We start from the raw sequence: 10000 nt of genomic DNA on the forward strand, positions 1-10000 counted from the left end.
TCCAGCAGTCTTGTTGAGTTGAACCAAACATACAAAAACACTGTTGAATGTAGAAGAAGTAATAGCCAACAATCACTCTCTGTCTCTCATACCGGAAAGGAAGATGATGCCAATGGTGTCTCCAAAATGAATAATATTAGATCAGTTCCAGTAGCTACAGCAATATCAAGAAACACCCTAGCCAATATTTATGCTAATACTTCCACAAGTACAAGCACACTGGTTCAGAGTATGTCACCTTTACCTTTACCAGGGATTTATGCAAGCACTAGCAGTACCTTAGTAGAAGGAGCATCTCAAGCATGTTCAAGGTCAGAATTAGTTACAAATAAATCATCTGATGAAGAAGTGTATTCATCTCAATCTTCATTACATCAGCTTAAGAACAAAGATAGTCTCTTGAACCAACAGAGAAGATCTTGTGTATCCAGTGGTAATGATATCAGCTCAAAATCCCAGGAGAGTTCAGACTTGGAAACCCCATCAGATATGAAAGATACAGATGTTGACAGCTGCAATTCTCTTCAATTATCAGATGATGTGCCAGTTAATTTAAAAGCTAAGAAGAACAGCAGAAACGCCAGAAGCCATGGAAACATTAGCAGACCATATAGACAGTCTGCAACAGGAAGCAATTCAGATTCCAAGTCCAAGAGCAAGGATAGCAAAAGTGGAACCAATCTCATGGTAGCAAAGGGTCACAAAGAAGTCCACAACTCTTCTGAATCTTGTCTAGAGAGTCAGGTATCACTGCAATCCTCAAACAATTCCCTGCAGGCTCTATCTGCCAAGCTTAAAAAGCGTATTCAGATACTCCTCGACCAAGGTACAATGAAGAAAGTGCAGGATTATAACAAGCTGCAGGATTATATTGAATTCATTGGCATGCCTTCAACTAATGAGGAAGAGTGTCGCCTGAAACATGGTGTTGCTGGGGTTATTACCAGAATGTTCGGGGAAATTGAAGCAGATGACACGGACACTTCAAACACATTTAACTCCGAAACATCTGAAACGCCCACAACTGACTCACATGCTAGCGAAAACGTAATGCAGAGTCAAAACAACCCTGATTTTGCTGTTCCTGAAGGTAATTATTTATATATTTTTCTCAATCAAGATTTACTATATTTTTATTCAGAAATGAGTCAGTAGCATCACAAAATGGTATTGCTGTTTTTTTTTTGTTTTTTTTTTTATTGTTATTATGATTGCAACTACTATTATGATGATAACTTTTATCATCATTACCACCACTGCTGTAAATGAATAAAAGATTAAGTGATTGTGGTCATTTATCTTAGTAGAATGTCTGCTGTTGATAGATATTTACATGGTTAGACATCTTTCCTGCTACTAAATTTACTGTTGCAGTTTTATTTGTATTATTGCAATTTTTATAAAGTGTCTAATTAGTAATCTATTTGTGTTGTAACAGTTTTTTCTTTTTACAACCTGCTGAGTGATCTCTATTTCATGATAATATGAGTCACCGAAGCAGGGATATGAATACAGATGATTTGTCATGTTCTTCACGCACTACCCTTAATGACTACATCTTTTTAAAGTAAAGGCATCCTTCCTCATAGATTCAGTACTTTTAAAAAAACAGACTGAATTCTCAAACTGAACTGATACTTCTCATTCACTCTCTCTCTCTTTCTCTCTCTATGATTTGAACAATTTCTTTAAATGCAGAAAGTCTACCAACTGAAGAACAAGGTTCTTTGTCATGCAAGTCGACGAGTGAACGGGATGAAGGTCAAGAGCGATCGGTTACTCCAGGTGGCTCAGTTACACTCAAGGCTTACCGGCCCCCGTCTGCAACACGCACTTATTTCATGGCAGTTTCTAAAGGTATGGTCATGTGCAGGAGCATACTACTACTTTTTTAAAAAGAATATGCATACAAAAAATTTCCTTCATTCATACCCTTGTTGCCTTGCCAGCGCCATTACTGTTTATTTTCTACTAGTACCACTTCTGCAGCTACTACTAATTCTACCACCACCACCACTGCTACTACTACAACAACTACTACTATTACTACCCTCCTCTTATATCCATGCCTACACCTCTATTTATTACTTAACCTAGAGCATGCATATTATGCAACTTTCAGCAACTGCTAATTCATGGTAAAGGCCACCAAAGAGGTAGTTGTAATGCACAATGAATGTGTTCCTCTCAGCCACAGGTTCAAAGATTTGGATGTTAAAGAAAGCTTGCTGTCCAGAATCTTACTGCTACTGCTCCACCTTCACTACACCACCACTACTACCACCATCACCACCACTGCTACCACCACTACCACCATTGTCACCACCTCCACCACCACTATCATCATCACCACCACCACCACTACTACCATCATCATCACCACTGCTACCACCACTACCACCATCATCACCATCTCCACTACCACCATCACCACCACCACCACACCACTCCATCATCACACCATTCCACCACCACCATCCCCACCACTCCACCATGCCACCACCACCACACCACCAACACACTATTATCTTTATAATTAGTAATATTGCATTTTCACAATGAAATTCAGAATGTGACGAGGGACTGGTTGAAGGTGAACGCACAGTGACACCGGAGAGTGGCCCGTCTTCTTTACCAGCGTTCGTACCGGGGCTAGACATTCATCGAGGTCAGGCAGAAGGGCAGAGGGAGGACACAGAAAGTGGAATTCCCTCCTTGTCCCCAAGGTCTTGGCAGCAGGTAGACAGAAGTGATCCTAGCATGATGGACAGTTTTAGGAAAGGTTGGTGTTTTAACTGTTTTGGTAGGCTTGGGAGAGTATTGCTGTGAAAGGTGTCAGGGATGTAAATTATATCTCACTGATACTTTTTCAAATATTTTCAATTTATAGGTAAGATTATTTTGCCGTCAGTGTGGTTTAGTGCTTATATTTAGATGATAAGACTCTACAATGTGTAAGACACTACAGTGTGCAATTCTAGGTGAGGTAATGTTGTACTTACCAGATTTGAGCTTTAACCCCTTCGACACGAGGACGCGTATACTGCGTCCTCGCAGCGCTCACGTCAAACCTGAGGACGTGCATACTGCGTCATGGCTGAGTTCTGGTGGAATTGAGTTTTCTTTCTTCCGGATACTGTACGAAATTTTTCATTATAGAGGTCGGATATGATACAATGGATTACTTGACTTTCATTATTATTACATAAGAGTGGGATTGGCTTATACCAGGGGAGGTACCGATATACCCTGCTAGCAATAATTTTATTATTTATTTATGGAACATGTAAAAATATAAAACTTATTATGATTAGTTTACCATACTATTTCAATCGTTTTCTTTGGTCATATGAGTGAGGCCTCCCACCAAGGTCACTCTTTCCATCTTCCTCCCAACCCATGTAAATAACTTGTCACATGCACATGGGGTAACAGGTTAACTATGCATATTTTGATATATAACACATGATGATTATGTTGAGGTTTTGGCTTAAAATGTGTAGATGTTTTGGCTTAAAACTTGTCATATTCAAATTTGACACGCACCGGAAGCTTGGATGCAGAGTGGAGGGCGTTTTCTACTGCCCGTAGTGAAGGGGTTAAGAGGTCAAACTGTTATGGGATAGCAGTCTTTTCTTCATTGTCTAAGTCATGAAAATAATATTCCTATCAAATTCTAGGTGATACATCAACACCTGATATGCTGGACAGAGGAATAATTGGACATGACACTGCAAAGACAAATGAAAATGAAGAAGACTCTAGGTCATTTTCGGAAAGTGCAACTTTGCCACCAGATTGGGGACTTGGATTAAGGAGAAACCAAGCTGTGTCTTCAGGTGCCGTCACTTCTGATGAGTGTTCGCCTCGCCACGTTGGTCGCTGGTCTGTTTTAGACAGGAGGTCCAGTTGGCATGAAGAAGAAATGAATGGGAGACTTATAAACACGGATGACTGGAAGACTGCTACCACGCGATCTGAGCGGCTTTACAAAGATAGACGAGGCACCCTTCATGTTGCTAATCAGCCCCCTGGGTATATGGATGACAGAGACAGCCACCCAAGTGAGTCTACATCTGAACATGAGCATCACCAACACCGTGGTAATGACACTGAGTCCCATGATGATGGAAGGAGAGGTGCAGCCAGGCCATGGACCAGCTCAGGTTCAGAGAGTGCCTATGAGACAATACGTGAAAGGCACAGACATGTTGATGAGGCATTGGCTTCTAGCTTTGAATTTTACTCCACCTCACCAAGGGATGCAAGACTGTTAGGCTACATGTCAAGTGATGCAGCCAAAGATGAGGTGACACATTGTCTTTTGTAATATTAGTATTTTTTCTATTAAAATTATGAAACTTTTGAAATACATGTTTAGTAAAGCAAAATTCTTCTAGAATTTGAAGACAGACACTGCTGCCATTATCATAAAAGGAAACATATCCTTTTAGGTAGTGAAGATAAGAGACAATTTCTAGAATCTTTTGTGTTATCTCTCCTCAGGAAGCAGATGAAGCTGATGATCTAGTACATGATGAGTCTCAGGCTGACCAGATGTTGAGCGCTGCTTCAAGTGAGCAACTGTCCACAGGCAGAGTGGTTCATTCAAAAAAAAGGATTTTGCGACAACAGCACATGGAAGACCACAATTCAACACCCTCCAGTCATACAGGTGCATAATAAAAACAGATTCATATTAGCTTATTGTGAAAGTGCTGTTAGATTTACTGCACATCAGAAGGTATTTGAAAATGTACAATTTTTTTGAGGAATAGGAGTCTGTTTCCTCCCTTCATTTTCTACTCTGATGAATAGAGCTATCCTTAAATTTAAAACCATAGAAAACTTAAAAAAAGTACAAAAAATAATCTGTAATCTGCCACAGTTTCTGCATCCAAAGCCTCCTGTTCATCTTTACGTTTGATTGCAATACAGTATATCAGTATTTTTTTTCTTTTACCTAAATCATAAACTCTTAACATAGTTGTAAAAAAAAAATTGAGCTTATCTTGATCTTTTTTTACAAAGATGCAAATGATGTTAGCAGTCAAGTGTCATTCATCCAGTTGCAAAAGCAGAAATACGTGAAGAGGATACAGCGTCATATTCATACATTAGAGAAGCTGGAGAGGTGAGGGAGTATATTTATATTAAAGTAATATCGTATTGTTGTAATATATCTTATCATTATTATGATTTGTTCTCTTTTTTATTTATGTGTATTTGAATTACTTTAAGTTACTTTACTGCATAGCTCTTGTGAATTTTAATGATATATGTTGTATTACTGTTCCTTGTTTTTGGATGCATATCTTCAGTGAATTTTTCTTACCTATTTTTAAAAATCAGTGCAACCGTCAAAAATAATCTTAGCAATACGTGAATTTGCGTTTGTATCTTATACATCATGGTATTTCAGGGCCCTGATGGAACAGTTAGGGGACAGCATAGGATCTGAAACCAGTTTCAGGAGATGTGTGACTGAAGGTCGTTCACAGACAGAGTCAGATACCAATGTCAGGTCTCAGACTCGCGATATCCTTGGGCAGTCAGGTAAGCTAGTGTTTTGGTAGTATGAGTTAGTTACTCAGTTTTTTAGTTATGAAATGTGTACATCTGAGCATACTAATGGTTCTATTATAAAAAGGAGTGTAAACATGGTTAGATTGCTGTAACTTTAATTAAAAATGTGATTTAACACAATTCATTGTGAATTAAAAAATATTTACATATTATTTAAGTAAAAACCTTACCTTTACAATATATATTTAGATGTAAATTTACAACAATAGTGAGGTAATTGTAGTAATTTTTGGCCTTGATATATTTCACTCACATGATTGATATTTAAGTTCAAAAACATACATAAAACAGAAAACGAAAATCGTTAATAGAAATAGAAATGTTAGTTGGGATTCTATTGAAAAGCTTTCAATTCTGAAGTTTCCAGTTGCCAAATGGCTTTGTGTGTTGTGTGTGTAATTGATAAATGATATCCATGGATTTGTTTGGTACATTTTCTATCACAATGGACACTGTATTTTTTGAGCAAACAGAGGCAGATATAATCAAATTAATATATAGCAGATTGTTTATCTATTACTAGGAATTTGCATATTCAGTAAAAATATAAATCTAATAATTTCTTTTCATGAAATAGGGAATGTATATCCTTTCAGGCTTGCTTATACATATGACTCATTGCCATTCTAGATTTCTTTACTTTACTTACTCGTTTTCCTATTTTTGTAGCATACTGATAAGGACATATCTCTAAGATACAGTATTATATACTTCTTTTTCACTCCTTCAGAAACTGCAACAAGCAGCATTATATCAAGTGACTATAGCGATGAGGTAATAGAGAAGTGTAACCGCATGAAACGAGGAATGAAGGCAAATTCATCTCAAAGCAGGAGCACTGAGAGTCAAGTAGGACAAGAGAGTCGGTCACAATCATCTGGAAAAAAATCAGAGAGTGCCAAGTCAGTTACTGCCTTCAGCAATATGGGTCAGTCTTACGTGTCTTCACCTCGGGTTGCGCAAAGCCAGATGGGCTCTGACATGGCAAGTTCTCGAGCCTCAACTCTGAAACGCATTGAGAAAGAGGTGAAGAAGCTAGCCATCACAGAGGAGAAGTCTCGTCACGCATTGCATAAAGGGCAGAGGAAGCCTTCAACAAAGTCTAGCATCAGGGAAGGAACTCATCTCCAGAATGCCATGAGGAAAATGCAGAGGGAAGAACCAAGGGGAGAAGAAGGGCCAAAGATATCTCAAGTTAAGAGTGCTAGGGAGATTTCTGATGATAATGTGTCCATTCAGGCTATAAAGGGTGATGGCAGCAATGGAGATGATAGCAAACATCATAGAGATAAAAGGTCCAAGATGAAGAAGGGGAGAACAGAAATAATATCAAATAAACAAGCTACTGATAGAACTATTTCTGACAGCCATTTTCTACGGCAAGGTGATGGAAGAGAAGCAAGAGATGGGAGTCAGATGACAACAGTGCCTTCATTGCCATACAAAAATAATAACAGTAGACTTCAGGTACTCTCACCACCAGTTCAAGACATCCCGAGGCTGGACACAAAGAAAATTACAAAGTTGCATGATTTTGGCCAAATGTTCCCAAGTGTAGAAAGTTTTTTATCATCTGAAGATGACAGACATGATTTTAGTGAAGATGGAAGAAGTATAGGGATACAGACAGGAGAATCACTCTTATGTATTGCAAAGAGTCCTGTTGATACCCCTATCTCTTGTCAACACTCAAACAAGGTTGACAATATGTTGTATCAGAAACAAGTTACAAAGTCTGAAAACATGAGGAGTGATAGAAATCAAGAGAAGGAAAAGCAAGCATCTAGGCCAAGCTCTGGCAAAGATAGAGACAAGCATGAAATTGCACAGATAAGGAATAAAGCAGTAAATGATAACAATGACAGATATTTAAGCAAGCAACTGATGAAAGATTGTCAAGAGGGAGAGCCTGACAATCGATCGCTATTGTCAGAACAGACCTCTGGAAGAGGACCAGGTAGGCATGCAGACAATTTCCTGGTAAGTTCTGCACCTTCTTCCAGACCTGAGTCAAGTGGAGAAACAGAAAGACAGAGTAGTAAAAGTAAAACCAGAGAGAAGCAAAAAATAAAGAAAGATCCAAAATCTTCTAGCAGACAGGTGGTAGGAGATAGCCATCCCAGTAACAGAGTAGATAACCTTGGAGATAAAATGTCAACTTCTAGAAAAGAAGTTCAGACACATATTAGTGATAAGACAACTGCAAGATATCGGAGGACAGATTCTTCAAAACAAGAAATTAACAAGGATAAGGATAAGCAGCTGTTTTCTAGGCCAGTTTCAGCTAGGGAAGAACTCAATCGAAAGATGGGTGTAGATGTAGATGTATTGTCAGATGAAGCAAAGAGTAATAGGCAAGTCATGAAATCTGGAAATCAAATAGAGTCCCAGTTGTCCTCTCAGTTTGACTTAAATGATGACTCTAGTAAGGAATATAGTGGCCCTTCTGACCAAAGACTCAATTATATTGATAACAAGGAGCACCAGAGGGAACAACAAGGAAATTCAAAATCTTCCTCTGAGGAGTCTCTCATTTTGGTAAAGGATAAAACTCAGTGCTCACTTTCACATACATCATCATCCCTAAGGGAAGATTCTAACCAGCTCAGAATTTACCATAACCAATCATTTCTTAGTGAAGATGGCACCCCACTTCCTGTTGTGAATAACTATTGTAAAGACAGACAAGAAACTAATAACAGCATAGAGTCTTTAGTGGTGACAGGGATGAGAAAACAACAAAGGAAGAACCAACAGAATGTTGAGTACAAGAAGCCTATTCAGTTTGATATATCTGTTGGCAATAAGGAGAATTATCTGAGAGAAGAAACACCAACAAGGAATCCTATCATCGCACCTCCAGTAACAGCATTAGTGGAGAAGCCGAAAAAAGATATGACCTTACAGGTAAATCAGAGTGTTTTGGTTTTTAGCTTTTTAGTTTTTTTTTATAGGTAGGTAGTAGTAGTAGAAGCAGAAGCAGCAGCAGAAGCAGAAGCAGAAGCAGAAACAGACACAGAAGTAGCAGCAGAAGTAGTAGTAATGTTGCAGTGTGTGTGTTCGTGTGTAGATAGATAGATGAAGATATTGGTATAGATAGAGATAGAGATGGGTTAGATATGGATGTAAGCAGTATATGAAAGTATAGTTTAATTATATTGAGTCTTTATGGTATTTGACATACCCTGGATGGTGGAAGAACTACCTTTCATGGAAAAGCATTTTAAAACAATGCAATTTATCATGAATTTGATCAAATGCCATTCATGCTTTATGGCACTAAACAGTTCCACCATCACCCTTCAGGAAGCCTTAGCAAGAGCTCGGCCAGGATATGTCCAAGGAGCTGATGACCGCAGAACCATGATACGCCTGAAACAAGAGATGAGACGGGAAGCACAAAATCACAACCACAAAGTAGTAGCGCAATTGCCAGCCAACCTCCAGACACCTTCAACACTTCAGCGCTTTCTGTATAAAGCAGGTATGAGTTATCCCCTAATGAAATTTACTCTTTTTATATATTTTTTATTTCTTATTAATGGGTCTGCATACATGATAATATTTTAATATTTTCCTGTGCATTACCTTAAGTATTTACTTTTTATGTTTAATGTAAGAGTATGTATGTACTTTCAAAAATTTCAGATGTAGCACCAATATTTTCTTACAAGGACATTCGTAAGCAAAATCAAAGAATTTATCAGCTGCTCCCTGAAGCCAGTCGCCCAGGATTGAAGCAGTATCGCAAAGCACAAAGTCAGACTAACAGACTCATGGCTGGCCTATATAGTCAGGTGGGTGATTTATTTAACTTAAAAAATATCCAAGCTTTTATACTGAAAAAAGAAATGAATACTTTTGTTATAATGGTATGTCATATAGGTAAGTATTACAATGCACAAAGTCTTGCACATTTTAGTATTTGCATTAAAGTTATTTGTGCAAGAATCATGTAATCATCCTTCTAGGCAATGTTCACTTATGATGTTGTTACTTATTACCTCTTTTCTTACAGAAACTTAAGAAGAAAGTTCTGAAAGGCCAAGTATCACATGCCCATAAAGACATCCTGACTCCCCCTTCACACAGTCATAAGAGATGAAGCTTTTGCCTTCAGAAGGATTAGTATATCGGAGTGACCAATGACTACATCATTATGATAGAAAAAATACTCATATGTTATAAATATTGTTTGTAATAATAGATTGACTGTAGGTTATTGTAAGGAAAGTAAATATGTTGAGATATGTAGTGTTTGAGTTTATTACTGTTATAATACCAATGTTCCCTTTTTATATTGGAATTACATTAGGATGTTGGAACTACTATAAGTTTTATAAAAAGGGGTGAGCTACTTTTATATTTTCTGTTTTCATAGAGGAGTTGTCTGAATTTCAGATTTCAGATTTAT

The 10000-nt window shown here is 37.9% G+C and overlaps 1 protein-coding gene across 1 annotated transcript in view; it reads left to right on the top strand.

The window, feature by feature from the left end:
• Positions 1-10000, top strand: part of LOC122262438 (uncharacterized) — a 12963-nt gene that overhangs the window by 2046 nt on the left and 917 nt on the right. Inside the window, exons 1-11 of the mRNA XM_086540675.1 lie at positions 1-1090; positions 1699-1857; positions 2570-2782; positions 3681-4309; positions 4507-4675; positions 5032-5134; positions 5423-5556; positions 6317-8493; positions 8893-9070; positions 9235-9383; positions 9605-10000. The exon at positions 1-1090 is cut by the window's left edge and continues 2046 nt beyond it; the exon at positions 9605-10000 is cut by the window's right edge and continues 917 nt beyond it. Of these exons, the coding sequence (XP_086396801.1) occupies positions 1-1090; positions 1699-1857; positions 2570-2782; positions 3681-4309; positions 4507-4675; positions 5032-5134; positions 5423-5556; positions 6317-8493; positions 8893-9070; positions 9235-9383; positions 9605-9691 (5088 nt within the window). The 3' untranslated portion in view covers positions 9692-10000. The remainder of the gene's footprint in view (positions 1091-1698; positions 1858-2569; positions 2783-3680; positions 4310-4506; positions 4676-5031; positions 5135-5422; positions 5557-6316; positions 8494-8892; positions 9071-9234; positions 9384-9604) is intronic.

The sequence above is a fragment of the Penaeus japonicus genome, unplaced genomic scaffold, assembly GCF_977035675.1.
Source record: "Penaeus japonicus unplaced genomic scaffold, GWHDUDI00000001_assembly GWHDUDI00000010, whole genome shotgun sequence".
Lineage (NCBI taxonomy): Eukaryota > Metazoa > Arthropoda > Malacostraca > Decapoda > Penaeidae > Penaeus > Penaeus japonicus.